The 27,739-nt window shown below is 41.3% G+C and overlaps 1 protein-coding gene across 7 annotated transcripts in view; it reads right to left on the bottom strand.

The window, feature by feature from the left end:
* Positions 1-27,739, bottom strand: part of GADL1 (glutamate decarboxylase like 1) — a 184,277-nt gene that overhangs the window by 61,342 nt on the left and 95,196 nt on the right. For 4 of the 7 annotated variants that reach the window (XM_053263603.1, XM_053263604.1, XM_053263605.1 and 1 more), the window contains exons 7-11: positions 16,491-16,570; positions 16,325-16,379; positions 10,095-10,211; positions 6,554-6,618; positions 5,903-5,984 (exon numbers count right to left, since the gene is read on the bottom strand). In XM_053263603.1, coding sequence (XP_053119578.1) covers positions 5,903-5,984; positions 6,554-6,618; positions 10,095-10,211; positions 16,325-16,379; positions 16,491-16,570 — 399 coding nt within the window. Of the gene's footprint in view, positions 1-5,902; positions 5,985-6,553; positions 6,619-10,094; positions 10,212-16,324; positions 16,380-16,490; positions 16,571-18,672; positions 18,797-25,691; positions 25,963-27,739 lie in introns of those variants that run through there. The other 3 variants (XM_053263609.1, XM_053263610.1, XM_053263606.1) reach the window with 3 other exon arrangements.

The following is a 27,739-nucleotide window of genomic DNA, read 5'->3' as shown; positions in this document are numbered from 1 at the left end:
CAAGTCCTCGATCTGGCCAAGTCCTTGCCACCTGTGGGGGGCCCTCCAAACGCTCCATCCTTCCTCCATTGCCATGGCAGGCTGTGCCGCCCACAGCAGTCCCCCAGCCTCCCCGCACCCCCACCTCCGCGCCGTTGGCTCTAATTTCAACTGGAAGTGCATTCCATAGCCCTGGGGCAACTATAGAGAAGGTTCACCTCTGAGTTGCCACCAGATAAACTGGTGGCACCCCTGGATGAACCTCCTACATAGGAACATAGGAAGCTGCCATATACTGAGCCAGACCATAGGTCAAGCTCACTCAGTACTGTCTATACAGACTGGCAGCAGCTTCTCCAAGTTTGCAGGCAGGAATCTCTCTCAGCCCTATCTTGGAGATGCCAGGGAAGGAACTTGGAACCAAGATACTCTTCCAAGACTGGCTCCATCCCCTGAGGGGAATATCTTACAGTGCTCACACTTCTAGTCTTCCTTTCATATGCAACCAGGGCAGATCCTGCTTAGCTAAGGGGACAAGGTATGCTTGCAGAAGAAAGCGCTCTCTTAAATACTTGGTGCCCAAACTATTAAGGGCTTTATAAGTAATAACTAGCACTAAGAATTAATGCTGCAACAGAACTACAGCTACTAGATACCAATTATTTTAAAGTTGGTACATAAAATATAGTACTATTAATTTTATTCTAAGAAGAAAATAAGAAGAGTAAGACAACCAGCTCAAGTCTACAAGCGTAACACCCAGAAACCAGTGGTTAAAATATCCTTTTGTAGTGCAGGATATAGTGGTTTTCTTATAGTAACCCTTAGATAACCTCAGATTATCCCTTAGATAATCTCAGCCAATAAGCAAAGCTGTGTAGATGCCACAGGTGTTGTTTTCCAGTGTTTCTGGATGCAGAAGATGATACTGAGTTCAGCCTTTCAGTTTGTGAACATAAGTTTTCAGGTACTGTGAGTATTTGGTGAAGACTCAGAAGTCAGGAAAGGCTGAGAACAGTCTTCCAAGGATCCCAGAAGTTTGGCTTAGTGCCCCCACATGACTTTCATTTTTCTTCCATGGCTATTGCTATTTACTCTCTTATCCCACTTCCTACCTCCCGCAGTCCCTATGGCTTTTCCTCCCTCCTTGCCCCCTAAAACCAATATTTGCACACATGAAATTCTCAGTTCTTACAAAAACTGTCTTGAAAGCAGACTAAATAATGCAAAAGAATAAATAAGACTTGATTTGCATAATTTATGCTCAGTGCAGAATTTGGGCTTTTGTGGTTAGGAAGTAGATTTCCTAAGGAGAGTTCCGATGCTCTTGTCAATACTGTGTCACAAAGCATTATATGATATTATATTTTCCGGAGGGAGGCAAAAAGAGAAAGAAAGAAAGAAAAGTTTAAGGTGCAAGCTAAATCTCAGTGGATTCAATATCATACCTGCCAGCATGTCCCTATTTTCCTATCCTCCTGAAAGGGAAAATAGAAAAATGTTGGCGGGTATGCAATATGCTCCTGGAGTCAAGTATGGACTTGCTCATCCACTACAATGCTGAAGAACAATTCAGGTGAGGGAAGTGTCAGGGAGGCGGCGAAAGGTGCCTTTAAAAATAAGCCAACAGGTGCTTACCAGCATCAGGGCAGCACCTGCAAGATGTCACAAGCAGCGGAACACCGCCCAGCATCCCTGCGGGGTGTCGTCATAGCCCTGGCCTCTGTGCATGTGCAGAGCCTCTGTGCACACGCAGAAGCCAGGGCAACACTGCCATCCCACAGGCAGGGCACAGCTGCCCCACGAGGGATTCTGGGCAGAGTGCCATTGCTTCTGGCAGCTCGGAGTTGTGGCCCTGGTAAAGTGTGATTTCGACTCCTGGCGCCCACCGAGTCCTGTGGTTTTCCTTTGGTAGAATACAGGAGGGGTTTACCGTTGCCATCTCCCGTGCAGTATGAGATGATCCCTTTCAGCATCTTCCTATATTGCTGCTGCCCGATATAGTACCAGCTGGGATTCAAACCGACAACCTTCTGCTTGTTAGGAAGCACCTGTTAATTTATTTTTCAAGGCATCTCTCACCATCCCCATCCCAACACTGCCCTCACTGGCCACTACTGGTGCCTACACAAAGTGTTTAAGTTATTTATCTACATTTATAGACCACCCTTCATTCAAGACCCTGAATGGTGTATCCTGCCCCCCACCCCCCAACTGAGGTGAACAGCAGCACAAATTTCTCTGTGTGTACTGAAGCCCCATAAGGATGTGCAGGCCTATGGAATCAGGATAACTGGTTGGCAATTATTTGATACAATTATTTGGTCACTGATATGTTATAAATCTGGATCAAATAATGCTGTGATATGAATGTGCGTCAGGTTAAGATTTTACTGATTTTTAAAAATAGACTTTTAAAAAACCTCAAACTGTAACAGCTGCATGCCAACCTATTTGGTTACTGTTCTGTTCTGTTCTGTTCAGGCAGACACTGTAATTCAAGCTTGGGGTAACAGGGTTCATTTAAGGAAAGGTTTATTTTAACAGGGAAGCATGGGAGCTATTGTGCACTTTCCCTGTACTTCTTGTCAACATAGAAGACACCCAGCAATTGCACTGATTGATCTGTGCTTTTACAATGGATTTACTAATCTCTCAGATTCACGGTTTCATAGTCCAAAAGCTTTATCTTTCTAGTCAATGTAAGCCCTTTCTCCACCAAACTAAAAACTTTGCATTTCCTTTTTTAGCTCTATGACATTCAAACATGCCTTGCAACTTTTTGTACCCTATGCAGAAATGATGACTCTGTTAAAGTCCTATTAACTTCAGTCATGCTTCTATGCACTAATAGATTTATTCAAAATGTTTTAGTTAAACAGTCCCACAGATTCAAGAGAGTATAGATTAAAAAATGTTTTAAACAGTCTCACAGATTCAAGCGAGTATGGAAAAAAATGTTTAAAATTGCCCAATAATACAATAATGCATTGTGTGTCTGTATGTCTGTGTGCGTGCACATGTGCACATGTATGTATGACACAAGCACGCCTCCTGTTCCACAAAGTTCAGATTTTCTGTGTCTAAAGTATCCAAGAAAACTGCAAGTTTTTTTGATCCGTAATCCTAACCCTAACCCCTTTTCCAATGGAGAGTTTTTCCACATTTTCCAGGACATTAATGAATTTTTATTGAATTTACCATTTCTTTGGTATTCTGGGTGAGTTCTGGGACCTACCTGCCAAACTACATGTTTCTAACTGTTGTGGATTGGTTTGGGAATTTCATGTCAGTGAGTGAGTGAGTGAGTGAGGGCCCAGCAGCTTCATAGAGAGAGATATTAGAAGAAAAATGCAGATTCTTTATCAACATTTCTTAAATTCGATCCTGATCCAAAGCCAGCTGAAACCATGTTACTGATTTCAACTAGTTTTCGAACAGATAAAAGAAAAAATACTTAGTCTTCTTGGATCCTCTCTGATCCATTTTTAAAAAAGTAATATTTATACAAAGAAAATAGGTATAATAACAAACACAGTCGGAGGACCGAGAATTATCCTCATGCTTATTATTGCCTTATACAAACAAAATCCACTTTCAACAAACTTACTGCAATATTTACTGTCCTCAGCAATAATAAAGTATGCTAGTTCTGTTTACCTGATTTTTGCACCTCTCAAGAACTCTTAGCAAAGACTTTTCAGCAACAAAATTTTTGCGATTGCATAGAAACTCAGTGGGTAGGACAAAGAGTAAACTATAACTCATTATATAATTATAATAAATTATAACTAATAGTCACACTGAAATTAATGGGACTTCAGTTAGTCATTACTAACCTGTCTCATTCCTTTCAAAGGTGCTTAGACATGATTAACATAGTCTGGCTCCTACCCAATATTAATTTAGGCCTTCTTTGGCAAATGCGTTTTTCAAAAATCCGAGGCAACCACTTCCACTGGTGGCCCCTACCCAACTGTCAATGGGTGTGTGCACCAGTGCATGCACACCGAGTCAACACCAGATGCAGGGAGGTGCGGCTAGTATTGGGAAGAGGGGCAGTTTCATCCCTCTCGCAATCCTCGCCAGTCAGCACTTCAATCAAATGATAGCTGGGGGCTACTTTCTCAGAGGGGCGAAGTGGCCCCTCTTCTCGATACTGGCCACACCTCCCTGTATCTGACATTGATGCAGGGGGGCATGGTCAGCACTGGGTGGGCGGGGACTGTCTTTCTCTCTATCCTTGCCAGTCAGTGCTTTCATTCAAGCGTTGGCTGGGAGCTTCTATCTCCTCAATGCCCCTCTTCACAATACTGATGATACAGATTGACTGGATCCAGGGGGAGCAACTGACTACCCTGCCCTCTCGCCTGGTGCACACCCATGGGCAGTCATGGGTCAAAGTATGGTAATAACTTCATTAGAACCAATCAACATGTCACAAAGTCATGAGCAAGCTTTCAAGTTCTCCAGAACTCTTCAGCAGATTAAATGTTAAGCAAAATGGAGGGAGCAGGAGGGAAATAAAAAGCTGAGCATGATGAAGATAGATATATGCAGACATAACTGGATTGGCATCACAAGATACTGGACAGATTTAGGATTGATCCAGGGCTACTGGAACAAAGAAACAATAGGACCCCCCCCCCATTTTCCCCCAAATAATTGAGAAAAGTCATTTTGTGAACATATTATAAGACTTTGAGGACTGAGATGAAATTAGGGATCCTGTCTCATAAACATTTCACCCGCATGAAGAGGGGCTCCTAGATCAGCAAGTTTTCAGATGGCACATAGTAAAAACGTTCACTTCCTTTAAAGCAGCAATCGCTATTTTAAAGACGACAAACTGCAGCACTATGCAGTCTGGATTTATATGAGACAATGTTAACAAATCAGTGAAAAGGCAGAGAAATGGAAGAGGCAAGGGTAACAAGATCTGATAATACCACTCTGGTAGTAAACCATGATGTTAAGAATTGCACTGCATGTTCTTTTGAAATAAACTCCTTAATGTAATTAAGCAGATAAATCAGAGAATCAAAGTTCAGTACATACCCACTTTCTTTCATACTTCCTGCAATTATGATATAGCTCTTGGGCATTTGCACACTATGTAAGAAAGTCACCTTTTTATGCTTCACCTAACAAACATTTGTTACATTATTTTAAAAATTTATAATTCTCCAGATTAACAGCACTGATATTTTATTTCATTACAGTTCTTTCATACATTGTGACATATCTGTATCTTTTCATGGGTAATTATATAATTAGGTCCATGTTAATGCTAGAATCTCAATTCCCGAATCCTTTACCTAATTAACTACAAAACTCTTTTTTAACTGGCCTTTCTGTTTGCAAAAGATCTATTTGTAATCAAAATATTTTCAGAAGCTACTATTTGGAATGGATTTTTTTTCTTATTTCTAAACAAGCATTGAAGAAAAGTATAAATTAAAATATATATAAACTTAAGTTTAGAGGTCATATGCAGAAATTTTATCAGGACCATGCCTGTTTCTTTTCCTATTAGCATCTCATGTTTCCCTTTGTAAGTGGTGATTCTCTTTATTTAGCGAGGTTGGGGTGGGAGGAACTTGCCCTATCCATCCCCAGCACAGCTTCCCCTCAGTGGCTGGTGCCTATCTTCTGTTTCTTTTTAAGATTATGAGCCCTTTGGGGACAGGGAGCCATTTTATTTTATTTATCTATATCTATGTAAACCGCTTTGAGAACTTCCGTTGAACAGCGGTATATAAATATTCATCATATTCATATTAATGCAGAGTTCTACATGTTCTGCAACTTTACACTGCATTCGATTACAAAGTGAAGAAGCAGTTACAAGTTATTATCTGAATATTCACCAAAAAACAGTAGCAAATTCCAGCACATTGAGGAGATTAAAAGAACAACTTACAGAATTGTCTTTCACCAGAAGGGCACAACACTGGATCCCAGCCATAAGCATCTTATGAGGATTCCATGCCACAGAGTTGGCCCTATGAAAAGTGGAGGAAAACAGAAAACTGTGTTATAAGTAGGCCTGTGTGGCCGAATGTCCAGTTCCAATAGATATGTGACACCACCACCTGGTGCTGCATCTAGGCAGGTACTCCAAGCACAGCTAGCTTTGCATAGTATTTGCTATTTCCAGTACCTGAGGAGCCTCTTCTGTGGAACCAGAGTGCACGACAATGGCTGGGAAAATGTCTGGGGATGCCAGGAAGGTGTGCAGAGATAGCTGGGAAATCTCTCCCAGAGTTTCCCCATGGAGAAAGCAGTGCTCCTATGCACCTTCCCAACCATCCTGATGGGTCATGATGTTTGACAGTTAAAATACCAATGATGAATTAGATTTTTCTTCTCTTCAAATTTTTGTCATTAAAAAACACACCACGGTGGAAATGCAAAACCTAAACAGTGGCACAATCAGGCCAAATCTAAGCACTCTCAAGCTACATTAGTTTCAATGGGCAACAGCTGACTGTCATATTGAAATCAATGGTATGTTGAAAGTGCTTATATTTGCTTTTTAACCATTACCCTTTCCAAATTAAATCTTATCTACCTGTGGATGCCTTGCAGAAGTTTGCAGTGCTTCTGTGACAGCAAAGCTGAGCCTCCCCACGATGCCTGCAAAAATATGTTTTAAATGTTTAGAAGTGTTAGTTCAGTATGGTGCATTTTGATTATTATTCAAATGGTAATTTTAAAAGCTTCAACAGGATGAAAGGTACTAAGTAACTTGATTCTTTGCAATGCCATCCACTGCAAATCTAAACCAAAAGAAGACCTATGTATACAGGCTTTGATCCAGAAAAGTGCAGCCTCATATACCTGAGCACCAAGTCTCTCCACTTTGTCACCAGTAGCAGAAGAATGACCCCCTGTGGGGCTCCCTTACACAGCCACTATACACATACACACAAGTAACTGGATAGCTGAGTTAACCAGCTTTAAAGTGCCACTGTAAGTACCTTGACTAGACTGTACATAAAATAAGGATCCATCAACCTACAATAAACTTAAAATTCTTGTGAAATACATTACAATTATTCTAAGTGATTTTAGGGGAAATAGTGAGTCACTAAATGGCACAGTTCTATACCATAATAGAAGTGAGGCACAGGGACCAACCAGACAAATGACCAGGATTGCAGATTTCGTCTCCCCTACTGGACAAATGACCAGCCCATGTGGCTCAGTTACAGCTTCGGTGGGGCCAGAAGGGAGCGAGACAGTGGCTGCTGGTACAAAAGCAGTTGAGGCTCATTTTCTTGCTCCTCCAGCTCATTAGCGTGGGCCACTACTGAGTTGGATAGCTAAGAAACTTCTGGAGACCAGGAGGGTATAGAACAGATCAGTCAAGAAGTTACTGGAAAAGAGAAGCTGGCTTTCACTCATAGGTATGAACTAGCCAGCCAAATCCTTCAGTGCAAGTCCTTAGTGGCAATGATTTTTCCGTGGTCAGTTCTTAAAGACTCAGTCACATTATGTGACTAAGTCTTCCAGAATACAACCAAAGTTGATAACTGCCTTTGGGCTCACAGACAAAGGGTAAACACTGATATGCTAACCCATCATCACCACCTCAAATGCCCATTTGTTCTGGAATTCAAAGAGATCAAGCCCCAACACACATGCTTACAAAAATAGATTTCTCCAAGTATGCAATCTTGACGTTTTGCTTCATAGGGGCTTCATAGGACCTGCTCTGAAGGATTTGGCTAGTTAGTTCATACCCATGTGTGAAAGTCAGCTTCTCTTTTACAGTATAAGCAACAGCTCATATTAGGTGATTTGAATCTGTCCCCAGTCATTACAAATGTAGCACATTATATATATAGCCTTTTCTCAGGAGGCTTGAACAGGAGAGTGAGATAAATTATAGCAAAGGTGCCCTTGCAGAATCATGCATCCATCCATCTGGGATCAGCTCACACCTGCGAGGCATTTTCCACATACTTAAGCACACAAAGAAATTACTAGGGCCAACTTTATAAAGAAATCTTGCCCTCCATAATTGTGAACTGTGTCTCCACTTCCGATAGTAATCAAACAGCATTCCTATGACAGCTACATCAGTAGAAGACTTGAAACATAATATTAGAAAAGCAATTTATTTTTAGCTTCTCTGAATGATTTAGTAGAAGAAACAAAGAGTCTTTCAAAAGAATTATTCCCAAGTGATCAACAGACAACAAATTTGGAACAAGGCGCTTACAACAATAAGCAGATTCATATATTATCTCTAATAATCCATCTACAAGGAGGGCATAAGAACAGCATAAACTACCAAATGCAATGGAAACAAATTTACAAAGCTATCATTTTAAGTTAATCCTCCCTCGTTTGGTTTGCAAAATCAGCTTTACAGAAAATCTGAAGGAATATGCTCACAGATAATACTAAAATTGTTCAGTCACTTGTCATAAATGGATATTTCTACAAGTCACAGACAAAGAGTCAGTTTGGAATGTTTAAATGTTAAACAAACAGAACTATGATGAATCCCCAAAGATGAACAATGCATGCTGAACTACAATGCCTTTTGGCACAGAATTATAGAGGAATTCCACAGGTGTTCATAGGGATGTACAGGATAAATGTCAGTATCCTCTACACACTAGCACAATACACATTCCATACTAGAAATTTAGAAATAACAGCCATACCAGGTAAAGATCAAAAGTGCAGCCAACCAGCTGAGTATCATGCTTCTGGCAGCATCAAGATACCTAAAACGCCTGACTTTCAAGTATTTTGATACTCAATAGCAAAGGACCTGTTCAGGTGCTATTTCCATTCCCCTTTGGATTGTTCATGCTGAGAGTTCAGAAGTAATCCTCAGTCTCCTTTCATCTTGGTCAGAAATGAATTATCACACTGAGATCCAGCAGTTATTTGAATGCAGGACCTTCCTCTTTAAGAAGAATGCTGCCTTGCAGGGGATTAGGGGAGATTCCACATTTAAATATCCATGGGATCATATCCACTTCTTCTTATAGTGAGAGGAGGGAGGGGTAGACGAGGAAGCACTCAAGCACAAGGTTTATGTCCTATCTCTCTCAAGGGACAATCCTGGATAGAAGAAACATCTATTCTGTCCAGGTAATGTCTCCTGCACTGGCATGCTGATGCAGCTGGAAGGGGCATGGCTGGTGCCAGTTTTCCTACGCCCCTGCCTTAGAGTACCTCCTAGCTAACAGCTGTAGGCATTTCTGCCTTACATCAATCCCATGATATAATTGGCCATTACCCATATCTTGTAGCAGAAAGCACAACAATTTAAAGCATTCAATCTTCCAGAATATTGTTTATTCAAAATACAAAGCAAAGGGACAGCTAATGACCCCCTGCCATAAATTAAGCCAAGACTGACTTTGTTTCATCATAACCAGCTCCCATCATAAAACAAAATCCCCCCCACATCATAAAATGAACCAGCCCCTCTCTAGAGATCTTGAAATTTCAGCAACATGCTGTTGTGCAAAAAATCCCCCACCTCAAAAGCTATAAACTCTGCCATAAAGTGGGTAGAAGACAAGTTCTACCCACTTTTGCGAGCTGGGCACACTCCTGTTTTTCAGTCTTGTGTTAGATAAAAACTAGGAATCAGGTGGGGAGCTTGATTGTCTGTCAAGCCCCAGCTGGGTAGGATGATCACTCCCTACCCGGATTCTGTCCCCAGCTTCTGAATGTGGTAGGCAGAAACATCATCCTGCCCAGCAGGGGTTTGCCTGATGATGTTCCATGCCTCCTACCTTGTTTTTCCCCTCACAATCGATAACACAGGAGAGTGCCCAGCTCTCTCATCTCCTACCCAGTTTATGGTTGTGTGAAGTGCCTTACTATCTCTCAACCCACTTCAAAGTAAAAATGCCTTTATTTGCTCTTTAGAGAAAGACAATACACAAATGTTAACAACTGGATGAATAAAAAGTAGTCTGGTTTCAGAACACTGTTGGTTGAGTTTATACAATTAGCAGTATTTTTACAGGCAAGAGGGAAGAGTATTTGATTCTGCTCTGTTTGCAAGTGTGTAAAGGTAGCTCCCCAGCTAAAAGAAGGATGGACAAAAGTGAAATATATTATTAAAATTAACTTACATCGACATGCAGCCAAAGGTCATGTTTTTCACAAATGTCAGCTATTTCATCCAGAGGATCAAATGCTCCCAAAACTGTAGTGCCAGATGTGGCACTGACAAAAAATGGTGCAGCGCCCTGTGGAATAATCCAAAACAAAAGATTGTTTGCACTATTCAAAAATTGCATAACATATAATGTTGCTAATTTCTGCATGGTAGTGTGAAAAATTAGTCGGAAACTAACTGCCGGTAAAAGCTAATCAGACCCAACAGCTTATACCTGTACTGTTGTCTCTCCAGATACTCAGTCAATCCCACAGCTTTTACTGTCATAGCTTATCCCTCTAACTTTAATTTTAACTTGATGCTAATCTTAATTTTAATTAACTTTATAGCTTCTCATAGATATAAGTTTTATAGCAACCTTATCTTAATATACTTTAGTATTCTTATTATAGGATACCGTCATCGCTTTAATTTTAACTAAATTTTAATTTTAATTGCATCTCCACCTTTTAAGCTTATATTTTAGGCATAGGCTGTTTTTAATGCTACAGCTGTTAACTTCACAGACTCTATGTTTTTCCTTTATGGTCAAAGACTAAAATAAAGATATTATTATTGTACTCTTCAGATTTTCCAGTGAGTGACACTCTAAATACAATAAGATTTGAGAATCTAGGACAGGACTAACAATGTCTACATTTTACATTCTCAGCAATTCTTAAAAACCTATACAGAAAAACATTCTTGAATAGTACGCTATTATAAACATACTGAAAACTTGGGGTTACTAAAATACTAGAATGTCACACATCAACTGTCAATATAAATGCTCTTGCAATGTAGGTTCAGGCCCCAAGATCTTCACATGAATGCTGCTGAAAGCAAACTGATTATCTCTTTCTCTAAATTCTGCTTGAAAAGGCCAGCTCAAGACATTCTGGTGCCTGAAGTGGAAAATCCAAATTGCCGCACGAGCGTGCACACACCTTCTGAACAGTGAAAAATACAATCAAATAAACCACTGATAATTTGCTGCTTTTTAATAGCATTAAATAAAATCTGAGGTTACTTTGCTCTCTGCATGACTAGCCCACTCCTGCACAATTGCTATAATTACACTTTACATAAGGATTGATACTTCTGTAATGACAGGATATTCCTGCAATAATGGTTAATAGTATTATAAAAATAGTAATAATAATAGTTATTAATAAGAACAATGATTAAACTTAACACCTGTAAAAGCACTTTTGTGTGTCCAAGTGCTTCACAAGTGGTATTTTGCTGTAATCCTTAAAATAATTACGTAAAGCGAGTATTATTATCCCCGTATTGCAGATGGGAAAGCTAAGGCTGGGGGAAATGGCTTGCCTAAAACTACTGGAAAGTCTCTCCTTTGTCAAAAACCATAATGTGGGCAGGATGATGACAACTAGACAGGATACTACTACCATCTTGCACCATCCATGTCTTTCCACAGCCTAGTTATTTATCCCTCTCAAATTACATTTTTGAACATGAGTCAGAAGAATCCTAATCCTAATGTTAATAATAGTAATATTAAATGTTTATGCACTAATTAGTTCAGCTAGCAGGCTACTCATGCAAGGAAGAGTTTCCTCAGCCCTCAGAGGACCCTGTTTGCATTGCATAATTAGTACTTATTTCTCTTGCCTGTTTCACATAGGGGAATGATGGTTGAATTTGCCTCTAAATGTGAATGGCAGATACTTATCTGATGTCTGTATAGCAGCTTCACATTCAGCAGCGGCAGAACACTGTGAGGACAAGAAGTGGATGAAATACACCCAAGAGGTGCAAAGCAGGGGAAGCAGATGCCCAAAGCACAAATCCTACCAGGCAGTCTGCAGAGTTCATGCTTGTCCTTCAGTTGCTCCAATCTGTGTGAATGGGCAGGGACAAGCAAAGAACCACCACAAACTGACGTTATCCGCACGAGTGGACTGTGGGGAATGGACATACATGGACTCCACATGCAGCTGCTTCCAAAACTGCAGTCTGGACAAGCCTAAAGACTGGCCCAATGAAATTCATCCACCCGTCATCTGTGATCTTAAGAAAGCAGGATTCAGAGGTGACTGGAAGTTTGAGCCTATGGCCCAGAGAGTCACACACAGGGAATGTGCAGAAGAAATGAAGGCCTCCATTCAGACATTAGTCTGTCACAGTCCAGCTCTTCCAAAACGTAAGGAATCTTCAGGAACAGCTTCTGTTGCAGCATTAGGTGATAAGATTTTTATTATTTTTTTAAGGCAAACTGGGTGTCCATTCACCCACTTGACCATAGATCTTCACCAGGACCCTTGGCATCTCAGGAATGTAGGAAGTCACTTTTTATCCATTCCACTAGCTGGAGAGATGTACCTTGCTCCTCTCTAGGAGACCAAGGTTACCCCTCTCTCACTCCACCTCCCTCCCTCATCAGTGGCGCCATGCCCTCTAAATTGGTGTGTGCAGGCTTCACTTCCCTTTTGATCCTGCCCCACTTCCACCCCACAGCCCTGCCAGAGGCTGTATTTTCCTGAAATCTACCTCCCTTCCCATATCTCTGGTGGCTGTGATGAAGGCCCACTGGCTTTCTCCCTTATAGGCTCCAGGGTAGAGCAGGTCTGACCTACCCCTGGAGCAGCCACGCGGTGGCACACTGAGCCAGCCCTGCCTACCCACTAGCCAGCAGTGTACAAGCTTGCCTCCACTTGTGAACCACCCAGAGGGTGGGTGTGATGTAGTTTGCTGCTGGCTGCCAGGTCTCTTCCTGCTCTAGGACACAATCGGTGACTCCCAGACACAGGGGGAATCCCAATGTTCCAGGTCAATGCTATTTGTGTATTCTTTGGACCTCAGCCTCAAGATCAATACATGCAAGTTTTAAAATCACATGTCTAATAAAAGGCAGCATTAGTCTGCCATCGTTTTCACCTAAAGAATTAAATTTAGTGGAGAAAGCTGGACTTTCATTGCTTTCTAGGGCAGGAGCCCATCTGCCTGAAAGCACTGTGGTAACACACAGTTATTTCACAAAGTTTAAGCACAGTTATTCAGCAACTTAAATGAGGATTACATCAAACTGTTAAAGGCAGCTATATTTTAGTGGTCATTAAGGTTTGCACATATGCTGATGTTACAGGACTAACAACATACTTATTGCAAAATACTCATGCCTTGCTTTTTAATTCCTCTCACTGCAAAATAACTTTCAAGAAATACTCTCTTCTGAGAAGCCTGAATCAAAAACACCAAGCAAAGCAACATTTTTCTCCCCAAGCAACAGCTGTAAGTTTTCATTACAATGAACTATTGATTAAAGTGCCTTTTCGCTTATGAACTTAAATACGAACAAAACAGAAAGTAATGTCTCCTGCAACCAATGGAATAACCTCATAAATCTCAGTAAATTGGATTCTTTTGGCTTTGATATAAGTTTAAAGGTTTTTAGCCTAACTTGTGGGGGGGGGGAGTTTTAAAAAACAGAGATAACATTTCAAACAATGTCTTTGCACTTTCCTATGCAATATGGAGGAGCTAGCTAAAAAGACTGCCAAATACGTTTTCATTGGAAACTATTTTAAAATTCTTCAATGATATTGACATAATCCACAGCACGAATTTACAGGAGTTACCTGCAGTGATGCTAGGTTTTGTGCTGCTGCTTATAGAGTACGATAAAGACTAGATAAGGACTAGTAAGGGATGCTCTCAATCTGTATATATGGCTTGCAGGTGATAAGTGTACGTTTTAGAAATATTATTCTATGAGCATTTTTTCTTTTTCTCTTTAAATGTAATGTAATGTTTAAAGTTGGTTTTAAGTTGGTCATAGACCAAAATAAACAAATTGAATTGAAATGGCATAATCCACTTTAAAAATGACATCTGATTCAGTAGAAACATGATGCATTAGGAAGGAGAGCTGGTCTTGTGATAGCAAGGATGAATTGTCCCCTTTGCTGAGCAGGGTCTGCCCTGGTTTTCATTTGAATGGGAGACTACTATATGCGCGAGCATTGTAAGATATTATCCTTAGGGGATGGCACCACTCTGGAAAGAGCAACTGCCTGCTTGTATGCAGAAGGTTCCAAGTTCCCCCACCCCCGGCGTCTTCAAGATAGGGCTGAGAGACTCCTACCTGCAACCTTGGATAAGCCCCTGGCAGTCTGTGTAGACAATACTGAGCTCAAAGAACCAACAGTGTGACTCGGTACAAGGCAGCTTCCTAATATGTTCCTAACTTTCTGTATTAGGGAAATAAGCTCTCTCCCACCAGTTGAAGGAAATCCAGTTTTATTTGAATTTAAAATAAAATAAAATATTCTATGAGTGTCAGTCTATACTAGAAATGTACTAATCCAAACCAGTAATTGCTGAGTAATGGTGAATTCACAGTAGACAACTGCTCTATGCATACAAAATATTGTGTGCATAAAATTGTCCCTCCACTGAAATAACTGAGAAAACTGAACCATGCAGGAACTCTGCAGTTCATGCAGGAACATGTCAGAAATGTAGAACTCTCAATCAGCTACATCACAATACTAAAAGAAAATCTGACTGAATTAAAATGTTTTGTTACTGTATCAAGATATCCATAATACAGCTGCATGCCAACCAATCCCAAAAGGAAAAATGGAACTGATACTTCAAAATTCAACCAACATGAAAATTTTGAGAACAAGGTAAAAAACTTTTCAGTTGCAGTTTGTGTATGAAACCAGCAACATCAATTTCTGATAGATCAAGAATGTGTTTCATATCGTACCAACTTTTTAATTTTGTAATTTTAAAAAATCAAACCTAATTTGGCACATAAAAGTAATGGAATTCTCATAAAATATGCTTTTTTTTTGAAAAATAAATTAAAACAGAAGTATACTCTAACAATGCTTTCATAGGCACAGTCTCCACATTTGTACACTGCATCTTATATTTTCTGTAATGTTTGAAGAGAACTTTAAACATATTCAAATGCCTGTCCTGGAGCAATTATGGGATCTCAAACACATCCACATCTCCTTTCCAAACCTTATAAAAACCATACAGTCCATATACTGAAAATTTAGACACCCAGAGTTTCACTGTAATCTGTGAAGCACTGTGCAACAAAACATGAGAAAAATACAGCTTTCTACCAAATGTATAACAATTATGTGAATCGGTATTACTAGTTGTAAAGGTATATTGCTGTAGGTTACAAGCTGGCTTTGAGCAAAGATATTTACAGATGCTGAATTGATATAAGAGAATCTTCCAAATGCTTATAGTTTGCAATCATTTCAAGGTAATGAAACCATATTAAACACAGATAAACATATCTATATTTCAATAAGGATATTTTTAAAAAATTGAAAAAAAGTGTGAATCAAGAGGATATAGTCAGGTTGGTTTAGGTGCAAAATACTTTTATTCAACTCAGTGTGATGTTATCAAAAATACTTTTAGATTATGAAAAGAATTTTCTTTGTCAGTGATTGTTTTGCCCAAGACAGCAGCTACTCTATTGTCCATGAATGTTAGCTTTAGTTTTAATCTGAATATTTCCTGTCTGCTCAAATGGAGCAGACTATGTGATAACATGCCACAGCTATTAGGTATACCCCCTCAATAGTATACTCTGGTTCATCAAAATGTACACAATTGAATATTTCTCAGTTTTGACTATAATAATAATAGATGTAATCATAGTGAGGTGTATGAGACTGGTTTAGAATTGCCATGTAAGAGTCATTTTTAGTACCAATTAGTAAGAGTAAGGAAATACCAAAGGTGAAGGCAATAAAATACTTCAGGGCCACATTGCTCAGAGTTGTTATGAATGGAGAAACATGATCACCTAAAATTCATGACTTACCCCACAATAAGGGTGTGCACAGACCAGTTGCTGTGGTTCAGTCCAAACTGAATTAAGACCGATTCACAGGTCCCCAACCCGATTCGGTTGAACCCACCAGCTGGGCTGGCAGGGTCAATGAACTGGTTCGAACCAGTCTGGAGAGGTTTGTGACCCAACTGGTCAAACCGGCCCAGTTCACGGCAGACCAATTTGCAAGCAGACCAGTCTGTGCATACCCCTGCTTCACAAACCATAGCACCTAGAAAAGCATTTGGATATATGAACTGCCTTGCTTTAACATTCACCCTTTTCCAGTCACTTTTCCATACAAATGAACAGAGGTCCATCTTTCACAGGGCACACATGTTCTCTCACATTCTCTCTCCCCCTCTCACCTCTTTCCTGGCCAGCTGGACTTGTTTCTCCAGTTCCTCAGGTATCATCTTACCTCTATGGAACACAGATTTAAAACTTTTCAGTTATGTTCAAATAGGTTACTCACTTACAGCTCTACTGCATTTTAAAAGGATCAGAATACTCCAAAGGTTTTTGCTCACTTACCTTTCATCACTTTTGACGAAGTACACATTTTGTGTGCCAATTCCTAAAAAAGCTGCTGCCTTCTTCAGGGAGTAATGACACTGAGCAAATGCAATGGACATGAAAAAATAAATTAGTCAGGCAATTAAAAATGGCATTTAATAATGAAACATTAAAGATGTTTACTAAGGCAAACAAGTTGCAAATTCTGGACAGAATCAAGACTTTCAGAGTCTGACTCAGACACAGAAGAACAACAACAACACTGGGTGTTATCCTCCCCTCTCAAATCAAAACAAAACAGAAGACCAAGCTAGTTTGAGAATTTTAAATCTGCAATTTAGGTACTGAATGTGCATCTCAAACTTCATAGTTGTTGCTAAAGAGAGATGTAAAATTACAGACCAAAAAAATAAGAAACAAACAAGTAAAACCAAAGTCTTTCTTTATACAGAGGCACATAGCGTTGACTATTTTTGTTCCCCACCCCCTCCATTTTGAGTTTCATTCTACTCGATAGTTATTACTGCATTCCCCAAGACAAAAGGGTAGAAAAAAGTACTGTCAGAAATGGTCTAGAGTTATGGGTAAGTCACCCCACGCTTGGTTTATCAACTTGCCCATTGGCTACAATTCTAGATGGCTGCTTCTAGCATGATGTTCTGGGCTCACTGACAGGGTAGCTGATTAAGATGTAACACAGAACCTCAGATAAAGCCTGACTTCATGCAACATCCCAGATCCTCTTTCCTCTCATGCCCACACAAGCACCTAGTTTCGATTTAATTTAAATAAACCAAGATTGGCCCTGATGGTCAAACAGACCAATCCTAGTTTAGTCTAACCTACTTACTTGAAATAAATCACAATCCATACCCAAGGTCTGAAGTGAATTACAGATGATAATTTAAAGTAAGTAGGTTAGAATAATGGAAGAATGATCAATTTAGACATCATGAGATCTTGGCTTACGTTATCCTAAATCATAAATAGACACTCATGCACACATAGGAGGCAGGCAAGCACACTCCCTTGGGAACATCATGCAAAGTCAGGCTTTAACCAAGGTGTCACATTGTTGGGATTTGCCATATACATTGTCTCAGTTCTTTCCATGGAGCATGCTCCTCTATGTGAATGTCTCTATATATTGGCTTGGGGGTAGAGTCACTTTTTTTGTCTGCTTCTTACTTGTCTTGAATTCTCCCTCTCTCTGCATAACACAGACTGTTAAGTCTGCTTATTGTTTTCTTCGCCTGTGTTTAGTTAGTAATAAATATCAAACTCTTGTTTCTCGGTTAAAGTTGGCTTGCTGTTCAATTACTTAGAGAGGTTAAGTAATTACTCTGCAACATACATGATGGCTGAACCAGTTCAATTTCTAAACCTGTTAACGTAAACACTTCTGCCTAGAAATACTGCATTGGGATTTGCTTTCTATATAATTGTTGTAGAGTTGAATCCCTGGACTGACAAATCTAGGATCCCATTCACAGATCAATTCAGGGAAGAAGCTATAATGCATATACATGGCAACATACATTGCCATGGATGTTCAAAGCCCTAATTGTGATGATTGCTCAATGAACTTTGCATTCAGAAAGTCATCTGCTTCTGAATAGCAGGTGCTGGGAACAAACAAGGGACAGGGCATCACTTTCATCCCATTTGTGAGTTTCCAGAGACATCTCACTGTTATTTGCGGCTGTTAGAAGCAGAATGTTACCAAGCTGCCCCTTGGTCTGAACAAAGAAAGCATTTCTTATGTTCTTAACACTTCCACAATGGCCAATATCCTAAGTTCCTGGCTAACACAGTAGTGACACCCCTACCGAGGATGAATTTTAATGACCCCTTGGAAGCCCTGTGTGTTAACCAAAAATATGCCTCTAAGGGCCATGCAAACATGATGGACATACTTTTGGATGGCAGAGAGGACTTCTGGAGAAGTCATCAAAATTTCTTCATGAGTGCTGCTGCTGCTATGTTAGTTGGGAACTCACTCACAGTACTTCATTAGTACATGTCATGGAACATCAGTACTTCATTAGTTAGGATGTAGACCAATCACTTTGTACTTTTTTAATCTTTATGATATCAAACAAGGAACAGGAGTATGAGCAACTGTAATCTTTGGATCTCTTTACTGTCTTGGGATTTATATGGATTATACCTTTAACTGCTTTTAACATCTATAACTCACCAGAGATTGGGGCTAGAAAATGTCCCTCTGTTGGAAAGGCTGGGCTACAGAGGGCCCTGCAGTTGTGTTCCCCTCATCGCCCACGTCTTTGGAGTTATGGAAGACAACTTCCTCTGGACCTACCTCAAACTCTAGATCCGGCCTGCTCAACTTAGCCCTCCCCTCCAGTTGTTTTTGAACTACAACTCCCATAATCCCCAGCCCTACTGGCCAATAGCCAGGGTTTGTGGGAATTGTAGGCCAACATCTGCAGGAGGGCTGAAGTTGAGCAGCCCTGCTCTAGATGCTGAGCATACTCCGTTGCTGATTAGGCAGAAGCTGTCTGGGAGCCACCAACCCCCAGCTGCCTACCAATGCAGTCATGGGTCTCTGTTGCCCTTCTCTATGATTTTTATGAGGGCTCTACTGAAGAACTTGAAGAAGCAGCTCTTGCTATTCTGCTTTGGGGCTCTATGCCGTGGCTCCTCCCTACGGTCATTCCCAGGAATGCAGAGATGTCCCTAGGAAAGGGCAGCAAAGGAAGTGTTGTGAAGCTGCCCCTATGTAACATATTATGATACTGTCCCTTTAAGATTAGTTATACCTATCTAACAGAGTCTCCTTCATGTATCTCAGGGAGGAGTGTTAGATCTCAGGGCAAAGAGCCTGCAGCAGGAGCCATTTCTTTCTGGGTTATGAACCTCAGTAAAGAACAAAGATCTCCAACACACTGTCTCTGAGACCCCCTGAGCGAGTGCCCTAGACATCACATGACAACCAATGCCTCCCCTGTAGTGTGGAGGATGAGGCAGTGTCCTGGGAAATAACTCCCCTGAAACAAGCAATGAGGCTCTGTGGGTACTAGGTCCCAAGCTGAGAAACTCCTTCCCTTGAATGGCCTGTCTCTGTCTAGATGTTTCAGAAAAGAAAAGGAGACAGGAAAGAAAGCTAAGAGGTGGCCCTACTTCCTGGCTGCAAGACAAGACTGCTCTGGGGGATTGTGGGACCCTTCCTGAGTCGTCAGCTTTTGTGGCTTTGCCTCCTGCTCTGGTGAAAAGCTATCCCAAAGGATTCTAAATGCCCTTCCGCATTCCTCAGAGAATAAGTACGGTTTTTCAGGGGGGTTGGGGAAGCATGCAAAAGGAGCCGGCAACGTTATTTAAGGGTTAAATTAATTTATTTGCCAAAACCCTGGAATAGCCTTAAATTGTTCCCTCACATACAGCAGGTGAAACCAGGTGGTTAATTAATTCAGTTTTCTTCCAGACAGTTCACACAAATGCAGTTACAGAGGAACGTAATTATGAAAAATCTACAGCACTTTAATGTGTGGGTATGAATATATTAAGGGTATTCAAGCCTGTCACACTTTTTAAAAAATGAGATGGATCACCTGAAAAGGGTCCCCCCTCTGACAACGAAGGCTTCTTTCCCCACCTTTCAACTAAACGTACAGAATTCAATATCAGCTACCAGCAACTAATCTTTTCCAACATGACACATTCACAAAGCCTTTAGAATTCACTCATTCAGACTCTTGTGTGAACAACAACATACTAAGGCTGTTCTCGGGAGCAGCCTGACCCAGGTTAGGGCAGCCCAGTCTGGGTTAGGCTGCTTGTGTACAGTGCTGGGATATCTGTGTGGATCCAGGCACTGCCCGCCCATCTGACCCAGCTTCTTACCCCAGCCTTTAACTGAGGATAAGGGCATGAGCATGGACTTAACCCCGGTCCTGAGGTTGTGTGACCGCTTGGGCTGCTTGACACAGAGATGGGGTAAGTACTTGTGCCCTCATGATAGCACTTGATGAAGTCACGGAGGAAGACATTAAAGTCGAAACGTGCTTGACTTACTGGACAAGACTTGAAGAAGACTTCATACTATTTGGCAACACAACATTGAATTGACAAGCTTTTGAGAGGAGTTTAGCTCATTGGTGAGCACAATTTTACTACATATATTTTGGGACACTTTTATAGTATTTTATTGGTATATGTATGAGGATGTTTGACACTTTATGTTTTGACCTTAATTGCGTTTTAAGCTGTTCTATGTAGAACTTTTAATTCTTATTCTTAAAATACCCATCCTTATCCAGATGCATAGTTTTTAGAGAGCGACATTTCAGCCCAGTATTATATTAATCTTTTCCCTGATCATGTGTGTTGTTCTACATCACCAGGAGATTACCATCAGTTTTTTTTTAAACCAGCCTTTGTCTGCGTGCCTGTTTACACTTGAGTCAGCCACACCACAGCAGCTTGAATGGCCACGTTGGCTCTTCCTGCTCCTCCTGCAGCAGGGAGCCTCCGTGACTACCACAAGCACGCATGAGCCCTGGCTCCTGCCATCAGCAAAGAGCAGGCGCCTGCCTTCATTTGTAATAGGGCTCTTGCTGCGTCCAGAGGGGGGGAAACGGCTCTCTCGCTAGCAGGAAGGAGCTGGTCTCTCCAATCTTGCCACGGCAAGAGCCCATGCAGTGGTGGGGGTGGGGGCAGCAGCCGGCCCATTTTAAGGAAAGCTGCATAATAAAGCAACAAACAGTACAGGAACACCAAATCAATTGGGTACCTTAAAAGAAAAGGGGAAAAGCCTACAGCCAGCAATTGAACAGCATCAATAACTGGAATTCGAAAATATATGACAATCAATAAATTAATCTTCCCACAATGGTGCTTTCTGCATATCTTCATGAGTGTGTAAGACATTACTTCAGTCACAGCAATTAAGACAGGCACATTGTAACAAAGAACAAATACAGCTCGAATTGCCATTATTGGCTCTTCCTGCGCCTCCTCCATGATTACAGCAGGTATGCATGCACCCTGGCCCCTACTCCTCCATCATTTATAGTGGGGCTCTTGCTGTGTCCAGAGTGGGGGAAACGGCTCTGCTTGCCGCGGCAAGAGCCCATGCAGTGGTGGCTGGCGGCAGCAGCGAAGAGGCAGCGGGGGGAGAGGGAGCAATGGGGGGAGAAGCAGCCATTGGAGGAGGGAGGCGGCAGTGGGGGGAACTAGGGGGAGCAGCAGCAGGTGGCGGCAAACAACAAGAATGCATGGCTGCTTGGAATCGTTGCGCAGGGAGGTTGAATTTTGTGTGTGCGCACGCACGCACGCACACACACACACACAGAGCTTAGAGGAAATATAGTTGGTATCTCCTTCCAATTTGGTAGGAAAGGGCAAATGAAATTATTATTATTATTATTTCAATTTCTATACCGCCCTTCCAAAAATAGCTCAGGGCGGTTTACACAGAGAAATAATAAATAAATAAGATGTCTCCCTGTCCCCAAAGGGCTCACATTCTAAAATGAAACATAAGATAGACACCAGCAACAGTCATTGGAGGTACTGTGCTGTGGGTGGATAGGGCCAGTTACTCTCCCCCTGCTAATTAAAGAGAATTGCCATGGTAAAAGGTGCCTCTTTGCCCAGTTATCAGGGGAAATAAGTCTCCCCATCTCTGGCAACTTTTAAAAAGACACTGAAGACACATTTATTCACCCAGGCTTTTAATTCAATTTATAGGTTTAATATTTTTAATATTGGGTTTTTAATGTGTTTAATTATTTTAATTGTTAATTGATTTGATCTTTTAAATGATTTTAATTGTAAACCGCCCAGAGACGCAAGTTATGGGCGGTATAGCAATATTTTAAATTATTAATTAATAATAAATAATAATAATAAATTAATAATAATAGAAGATGACAACAGACAGACAGACTATTTGGCCTTCAAGGCCCAGGCAGTGAAGCAATATAGCCTTCTGCTTTGCTGGAATAAAATCAGGGGTCTGTATAGCGAGGAGGTAATTGAAGAAAAAGGGCCTCCATTGTTTCCAGGGAAGAGCAAGTTCTCCTGAGGTAGACAAGAAAAAAGGTGGTGGTGGGATTTGAGCCAAGTTGCAGTGGGCATCCAATGAAAAACAGGTTGCTCACCTGTAACCTTTGATCTTTTGGTGATCTGGTATCATTGATAACGTGGGCTCTGAGACTGCACAGTAGTCCCATGGAAGGTTTCCAAGCCCTGAAGCACTTTATACGCATGGAGTGCGCTCGGTATCCTTGGCTGCTGAGCACTTATCTCAGTTCCCTGCCACTGTAAAGAATGGACTTCGTAAAACAAGACAGGTAAGTAGACATGCACATCCAAATGGTCGGGAGGCTAGGGAGTTGTTGTGAAGGATACCAGATCACCAAATGATCAAAGATTATAGGTGAGCAACCTGTTTATCTTAGTAGTAATCAGGTATCCTTCACAACGTGGGCAATTAACGAGCTCTCCAAAAGGAGGTGGCTCAAGGATGAAATTACAGTAGTTTCTTAAATACCACCCACCAAAAGCTAGCTTCAGCTGCAGAATGGATGTCCAAGGCATAGCGGTTTTACGAAGGATAAGTATGAAGACCAGGTAGCAGCTTCTCGAATCTCAGCAAAGTCAATTGTAGACAGATGAGCATCAGATGTGGCTATAACTCTCGTCAAATGGGCTTTAATAAGTTTAACTCCCTGTTTGTCATAACAGATAAGGATAAACTGTACTAGTCATTCTGACAGTACCCTGCCACAGAGATGCTTTGCAGTGCTCAAATTTTGGCATATTATGTCCATGACTCGGCAAGCCTCTCCTTGAATTATGTTCAGATCAGTTCAGGAGCATCTTTGAAGTCGTCTGCAAAGCCTTCCCAAACTGAGTAATGGAACTTGGCCATGCAGGCTATATAGTTAACTATTTTCATTGATAGAGAGGATAAAGAATAAATCTTGCGACTGACAGAATCTAGTTTTTTGCCCTCTTTGTCTGTAGGGAAGACAGAGTGCTTTCAGTGCAACCTGCTGCACCTGGTGCTTAAACAGGAACTTGCAATCATCTTCCTGGACTCAAGGGGAAAAAATTCAATCATTTGGAGGTGGCCAATGATGGCGCATCCCACACTGACTTGGCAGAATTTATTAATACTGCCAGCATGGGTAGTGCTGCAGTATGGGATGTTGTAGTTGATGTGATAAAGTCATAGACAGAATCATGAACATTAGGAACTGGAGTCTTCAGTTCTAGGCCCAGAATTTGGCCATTGCCGCAACCTGAATGTGGTATGGTTTTGTCCCTTCCATGGGAGTATGGTTTGGAAAATTGTCATAAGGGGAAGGATCTGATGGATTCTCGGTTTGTGTAGACTCATTATCAGAGTCTGAAGAGGAAGTGTCATTATCATTTGGGGAGCGGTTCTCTAGGATGGGGGCTGACTCCAGAGTAGTAATGAAGGAAGGAATTTGAGTAAGAGGAGGCAGATGGGTCAGTTCAACAGGCTGTGGTAAGGGAGGCTGCGGAAGAGGAGGGCATGGAGCTGGAAGAGGGTTCAGGGGATGTTTGAAGAAAGGGTCCCCCAAAGGATGAGAAAGTCAACTTTGAATGGTAGTGGTAGATCTCATCTTTTTTCACTTCTACAGTCTGAACTCTTCATAAATCATACAGAAAAGATGGGGAAGACATGTAAGATGAGTCCTTAAATCTCCTGAACCTTCTAATATAAAACTGGGTCCAAGGCCTCAGGGGAGCTCCAGTGGTCCAGCCATCTCCTACAGTGGGAGAAGATAGGGAGTGAAAAGTGAAGCCTTTCTTTCTAAGGGTTAGCTGGAAAGTGAGATGGAGATCAATGTGGAGTTGTTCTAAGTGGGGATGCAGAAGGATGCTTTGGAGATCTTAGGGATCTCCAAAGCATGTGAGATCTTATTATTTACATCTAGGCCATGGAGGGAAAACCCTTTGAAGGTTGACCCAGAAGGTGTTTTGATTGGAGAGATCAGCATTGATTCAATATCCTGAAAGAAGGGAAACGCTTTCAATATCAATGTTGTCAAATGTCATTGGGAAGTAAGACCCAAAGACAGGCACTAAGTATTAGCCTTAGGAGTAGCCATAGGAGACCTAGGGTGGGCCCTTGGGAGTGCAGTCAGTCAGGATCAGTAGCTGCATCATAGTTGGTTGTGCTGGAATGGTAGATGTCAAAAGGATTGACACAGATGTCGTGGGAAATGTCCAAGGTGCTGTTGAGGTGACTTTAATTAGCTCCAGTGAAGAGGAGGAAGAGCCTGGTCTGAGCAGCCAATGGGGACATCGTTCGAAAAACATCTGATATAGATGACATCGATGTCAAGCAACCACCCAGTATCACTGGGAAGGAAGCTCGATGTTGAAGTTGAGGTTGACGGTCATGTTAATGGTCGTGTCAACGTCGGCAATGCTGGAAGCATTGAGAGCGAAGCAGATGGCTGATGGGCTTTCACAGCCAGAGCAGCAGGTCTGAGAGAAGTCTGTGAGGATGGGGCTGTCGACGTCAATCTTGAGGAAATTTTTCTGTGTTTGGAGAGGCATGAAGAAACCTGCTCCCAGTGTTTGCATTTCCTTTGGTGCCTATGCCCATCCTTAAAGATATCTTTGGGTTTCTTAAAAGAGCCTTGGGTAGCAGATAGAGAAGTCGAGCCTGACTTCTACAGCGTCGATATCAACAACGTCAGCAATAAGGGGGAGCGTGGCTTTGAAGTCAACAGGTGAAGAACCTGCTCGTAAAGGGCCACTCTAAATTGTAATTCTCTGCTTTTCCGAGTTTGTCGTACCCAAGACAAAGCAAGCAGAGTATGTGCTTGTCAAAAAAGGGAAGGGTCCTGTGGCAAGAAGAAAACTGCTTGAAGGTCTTTTTTGAGTCCATTAGAGACAGAACAAAAGTGCCATGCAAAAAGCAGTCATAAACAGTCCAGAGAGAGCCAATAGATCAAACAGCAAACGTTTTCTTTCAGGAACCAGACAAGAAGCAAATCCCAAGGGAAGTATTCGAGATGGAACTAAGATAAGAAGCGTTCTGCAGCTGAAGATACCCAGTGCGCCTCACATGCGAAGGGCAGAGCCTTAGAGCACTTTGAGGAGCTTGGAATCCTTCCACAGGGACAGAGGCTCAGAGCCCATGTTATCCCCACTAAGGATGTTGATCACCTTTAAGATCAACAGCATTCAGGATCCAAAAGGAAAGAGTACCTTGCTTCAGGGGTTGTGCAGTTCAGAAAGCCAGATAAACAAGTAGCAGCAGCAACAGTAGAATACAGCAGTTCAGGAAAGTAAGCTCAGTAATGCAATGAAAGGAAGATGCAGGAACGTTCACAAGATTTGCAGGCTCACACACTTAGCTGGTTCAAAATCTTGTTACCAAATGTTTTATAACTGCTTCCTCAAACACAAAGTGATCTTAGGTAGATTTAACTGGGATTTTATTGAGAACAACTCCATTTTCTCCTTCCCCTCCCTTTGCTTTCTGACTCCACCCCCACTCTCTACAGGATCCCCACTGGGACAAACGTCCAAACAAAATATTATTAGATAGAATACAACACATACATAGGTAGATAATTAATCTTCTGTTACACTGAATTACATCAATAATTAAATGACGTTTGCAGAGCTGCAACATACTGCTCACAAGAGATTTGGGCTTTGGCAGAGAATTTCATCTGAATTGCAAGTGATTTTTACAAAATAGCTCATTAGTATACTAACAGTTACCTATTAGGCTCAATAGAAAAGAATGTGACATTGAATTACTGGAAAATGTCAAACCTTTCTGGGCTCAGAAAATAATACATCAGCAAAATCTATGAGCTGGAAGGAAACAAAAGCAGACTACTGATTCACAGCACATGTTATGAACTGTATATATAAGTAGATATCAGAAGGAGAATACGACAATGAAGGAGCTGGAGGTTTTAAACACAGAGACAAAAAGGGGGCTCTGGTGGTTTTAAATGGACCATTAATGAATTTGGGGAAAATTCTTTCAGATAGTGGCTTATGACTGTTGAGAGTTTTCCTATATCTCAATAAGGAACTGTATGAAATGATAAATTTTGAACCAAGTATTTTTTCTGAACTAGATTGCTCCCTCTTGACCCACAGTTAAAAACACCCCTTGTTTTTATCAAGATTGCTTTTAGGGATATGTTATTTTTCATTATCAATTCAGTAACCACTAAAACTGGGGGGGGGGGACCCCCTACAAGCACAAAACAAATGTTTCTCTTTTGTCATTGCCATTATTTTATTTCACTGAGAAATGAGCATGATTATGTTCTGTTTCAGTCTAAGACAGTATCAGTCTATTCCACAGTAAATAAAACAGAAACAAACATTATCTTCACTTAACCCCCTCACTTGACCTACCAAGGAAAGGAATGCAGCAGGGAACAAAGACTGGGAAAGGTAAACACAAGATAAAAAAGGAAGGATTTAAAAGTCTTTTGTTTGTTTGTTTGTTTAAACATTTATACACAGCCTTTTTCTGCAGACTCAAGGCAGCTAAAAAAAACGGTAAAGCTTAGAACAATAAAAACACAATAAAAGCAGCAGCAGCAATCAAAAACATCCTACAAAGAACCTAAGACAGCAAAAAGTAGAAAGGGAGAAACAAATAAGGAGCAGCCCTCAGTGAGGAAGGTTCACTGAAATAAATGTCTTCAGATTCTTGTCACGAGAATATGCATTCTGAAGATCAGGTGGCAGGGAGTTCCAAAGAGAATGCTACCACAGAGAAGGTTCACTCACCCATTCCCCCTAGTTAAACTTCAGAAGGTGGTGGGACATGTAAGAGAGCCTCTCTGAAATAACGTACGGGGCAGATAGATTTAAATGGGAGAAGGTTGTCTTTTAGGCAACTTGGCCCTAAGTTGTAAAGGACTTAAAAGGTCATAAACAGCACTTTGAATTGTGCCCCCAAACAGAATGGTAATCAGTACAGCTGGTGCAGTAGTGATGCAATGTAAAGAAAGCATTCTGAATTTGTCAAGACTCTTGCAGCCGCATTCTGTACCAGCTGAAGTTTCTGAAAGGAATTCAAGAGCAGCCCCAAGTGCATTGCCATAGTCAAGATGAGTGGTAAAAAGGGCATGGACAACTGTAGCCAGGTGAGGTTCACCTATCAGAAATGGTGCACCAGCCCAAGTTGGGCAAACACACCCCTGGCCATAGCCGACACCTGGAAATCCTGGAGTAAGGCCGGGTCCAGGAGCACTCCCAAGCTGCAAATCTGCTATTTG

The sequence above is a fragment of the Hemicordylus capensis genome, chromosome 6, assembly GCF_027244095.1.
Source record: "Hemicordylus capensis ecotype Gifberg chromosome 6, rHemCap1.1.pri, whole genome shotgun sequence".
In the NCBI taxonomy this organism is placed as follows: domain Eukaryota; kingdom Metazoa; phylum Chordata; class Lepidosauria; order Squamata; family Cordylidae; genus Hemicordylus; species Hemicordylus capensis.
The sequence above is the reverse complement of the archived record's forward strand: the minus strand, read 5'-3'. Positions and strand labels throughout refer to the sequence as shown.